This window comes from Octodon degus, unplaced genomic scaffold (genome assembly GCF_000260255.1).
Source record: "Octodon degus isolate 3935 unplaced genomic scaffold, OctDeg1.0 scaffold00159, whole genome shotgun sequence".
NCBI classification, from domain to species: domain Eukaryota; kingdom Metazoa; phylum Chordata; class Mammalia; order Rodentia; family Octodontidae; genus Octodon; species Octodon degus.
The window spans coordinates 6,515,965-6,519,342 of NW_004524735.1; the positions used below are offsets into that span (position 1 = coordinate 6,515,965).

The following is a 3,378-nucleotide window of genomic DNA, read 5'->3' on the forward strand; positions in this document are numbered from 1 at the left end:
GCAAGATCTGCCATAACTTATAATTTCTCAGGCTGGCCAAATAGCTCAGTGGATAAAGTGTCTGCAAGCAGGTGCAGGGGCCAGGGGTTCAATCCCCAGGCCTGCCGAGCTGGCCCCACCCCCAGGGCACAGTGCGACTGCAATTGAGAAGGCGTGATGTGCACCTGTAATCCCAGCACTTGGGAGGCTACAAACAGGAGAATCTAGTAGTAAGACCCTGAACACCCTGTAGACCATTCCCTAAAACACAGGGAGAAAAAATAATTTCTCATGACATTAACAGAAGTAAGGTTAACCCTGAAAATTCCCAAATCCATTCATGACACAAGTGCTAGGCACATGGTGGTCAACATACCAGATCAAAATCACTCACAATCCTTACATTCAGTGGAGGGAAAGTGACCATCCACAGACCAGCCAGTTAGATGACATTAAAGGTTGAGGAGAAATACAAAGAGAGGTGAGAGGCCAGGGAGTATCTGTGGCAGCAGTGATGATGGGAAAGACCTGAAATTTTAAACATAGGGATGCCAGAAAGTCACACAGAGATGACACTTGTGAGGGCGTGAAAGAGGCGGGAGAATAAACCACAGAGACACACAAGGAAAGAGCACTCTAGGCAGAGCAAAAAGTACACACAAAGGCCCCGAGGCTAGCTGGGGGGGCTGGTGCTCACCGGACAAGCCGGACAAGCCAGACAAGCAAACGTGATAAACACTGATATTAGAAAGGAAACTGAGGGCTGGGGAGATGGCTCAGTGGAATAAGCGCTTCCGTGGCGAGCGCAAGGACCTGAGTTCAATCCCCAGTTCCGCAAAAATAAATAAATAAATAAATAAATAAGCATAATTAGAAAGGAAACTGGGAGTCAGATTGTAGATGTAAATTTTGGCCAAAATGATGAAGGCATTTTTGGATTAAACTTGGACTCAAGAGAACCAAATTCAGTAAGAGCCACCTTCTCAGTGGATATTCAAAACATACTCATCTAATGAATGAATGGATAAGGTCCTGGCTCAGCCACTTAGCTGCTTTTTGATTTGTGGCAAGTGAGTCATCTCCAACATGACAATAAACCATCTTTTCCCACCTTACAGGATCACAGCAGCGATAAGGACTAAGCAAATGTATTCTAAATGGTAAGGCGCCATGTATCTAGCAAGAGTCTTCACATTATGACTGAAAAAATTGACAACAATTATTATTAAGAGCACAATCAGGGCTGGGGAGATGGCTCAGTGAAATAAGCGCTTCCCTGGCAAGCGCAAGGGCCTGAGTTCAATCCCCGGTTCTGCCAAAAAAAAAAAAAAAAAAAAAAAAAAAAAGCACAATCAATCTACTTTGCCCTACTTATTTCAACCTCCAAATCAACTTTGTCCTTGCTAATGGATGGAACTGGGGACAGGGCATCTTCCCTAGCGCATGAGAGAGTGAACTGCAAGCGCTTGAGGCTTCCATAAATGTGTGGCAGTAATTAAGACATGATGGTTACTCCTACCAACTGTCCTTTGAGGCTGAAGAAAAGCATAAGACAGTTTCCATGTGAGGATTCTAGGCCCTTCTGCAAAATCCGGGCAGCCAGCAGACCATTTTGTTTCTAAAGTGTCAGAGCCCCCGGCGGGTTCCTTGCACGTGTTTTCTTCATTTAGGTCTACATCCGACTTTTGAAAAAAGGGAAAGAGGAAGCAAGACATACACTCTCAGGATTAGATAAAATATTTTTATAGCGTCCATCTCATGCTATCACCTCAAATTACTTGAAAATCTACCACCAAAATCATTCTAACTGGAGACAGCTTTAGCGTTCTCATCAGTAAGTGAATCTTCCTGAGACTATTTCAATTCCGTAATAAAATAAAGCATATAAAAGCATCTGACATATGACCAGTACTCACTAACCCTGGCTGAATCTCGAAATCCTGCATTTATTCAGCGAACACTAACGGAGCACCCACCAACGTGCCAATCAGTATCTAAGTATCTCAGTGCTGGGACAGGGACAGAAGCAAAACAGATAAAATTCAGTTCTCTCGCTGCTAACATTACCTCCTGAAACCTTCTCCACTGGTTCCCTCTGTTCTCTGCAACTACATTTGGTTTTGGTAACAGGAACCTCCTGCCCAGAACTGAATCATTTGGGATTCTGCAGATAGTCATCACATACCTCCCTGCCTCCAGCCCAAACAAACAGTCTCAATTCTTTCAAGTTAGCAAGGGTACGGGAACAAGAGCGACACCAGGGCTGGGTGGGGAGGAGGCGGGAGCCAAGGCGCCTGGGCTGGAAAATCAAGGGAACCGCTCAGACTCCAGGCGGAGGTCCAGTCGGGCTGGTCGCACTCAGGTGTGTCACCTGACACCTCTCCCGGAATGGACACCTCCCCTCCCCAGGCGCTACAGCGCTCCCCCCTCCCCCCGGTGCGGGGTACCAATCGCGGGGTACCGATCGCGGGCGCCTCGGCCCAGGGATGGAGGCAGGGGCCCTCGCCGTGGGTCCTCGCCTCTTCTTCCCGAAAGCCTCAGGGAGAATCCCAGAGCCATTCCCTGAGTTTCCAAGATGCCCCCTTCCCGCCAGGCCTCGCCGCTCTCGGAAGCCCGGGGCGCAACTGCTTCCCACCCGCGCCCTCACCACGGCCGCAGCCGAGAGCCGCCGACCGGCCGCACTCACCTGCGAGCCCAGCCCCGGCCCCTCCATCGCCCCGGGAACCCGCAGCGGCCGCTGCTTGTTGGAAAGATGTGACCGCAGCACGCTCACCACCCACCGCCCGGCCTGGACTCCACTTCCTGCTCACGCCTCCGCCTCCACTACCTCGGCCCGGCTCGCGCCCTGCGCCGTCAATTAGCTTCACAAAGCCAATCCCTGCCCTCCTTCGGCTGGGGGCGGGATTTCTCGCAAAGGGATGGCCAATAGCGAGCCTCCAGCCGAAGGCCCCGCCCCAGGCCCGCCCCTGAAGCGCCTCGGACCCGGACCGAGACCCTCCTCCAGGGGTTCCACCTACTCTAGGTGTCCCTGCAGGGCCCTGATAGGGCTGTGCTCCAACGTCAGTCACATGCACGCAGCGCGGGCCCGGAATGGGACCCCTAACAGCTAGTTCTCTTTGTGAAAGGCTCCTGATCTGTGAAATGATCTCACTTCATCACAAACTTCATGCAATTATCTGAAGGTGTAAATGAGAAAAAGCACATAAAGACGTCTCCTCACCTAGTGCTTGGCGTGTGTACAGGAATCATCTGACACAGGTGCAGTGGGTGCTAGCTTTACAAATACTTGCTACTCTACATTTGTGTGATCTTGGGTGAGTTGTTTCTACCACCTAGGATTCTGGCTTTTGTTTCTTTTTCTTTCTTTCTTTCTTTCTTTCTTTCTTTCTTTCTTTCTTT

The 3,378-nt window shown here is 50.1% G+C and overlaps 1 protein-coding gene across 2 annotated transcripts in view; it reads right to left on the reverse strand.

Annotated features, from left to right (window-relative positions):
- The window catches only part of Zdhhc13 (zinc finger DHHC-type containing 13), a 57,578-nt gene extending 54,798 nt beyond the window's left edge, over window positions 1-2,780 (reverse strand). The window contains exon 1 of one of the 2 annotated variants that reach the window (XM_004642692.2): window positions 2,666-2,780. In XM_004642692.2, the coding sequence (XP_004642749.1) occupies window positions 2,666-2,692 (27 nt within the window). In that variant the 5' untranslated portion in view covers window positions 2,693-2,780. The remainder of the gene's footprint in view (window positions 1-2,665) is intronic. The other variant, XM_023702834.1, reaches the window with a different exon arrangement.
- Between the last annotated feature and the right edge of the window lie 598 nt (window positions 2,781-3,378).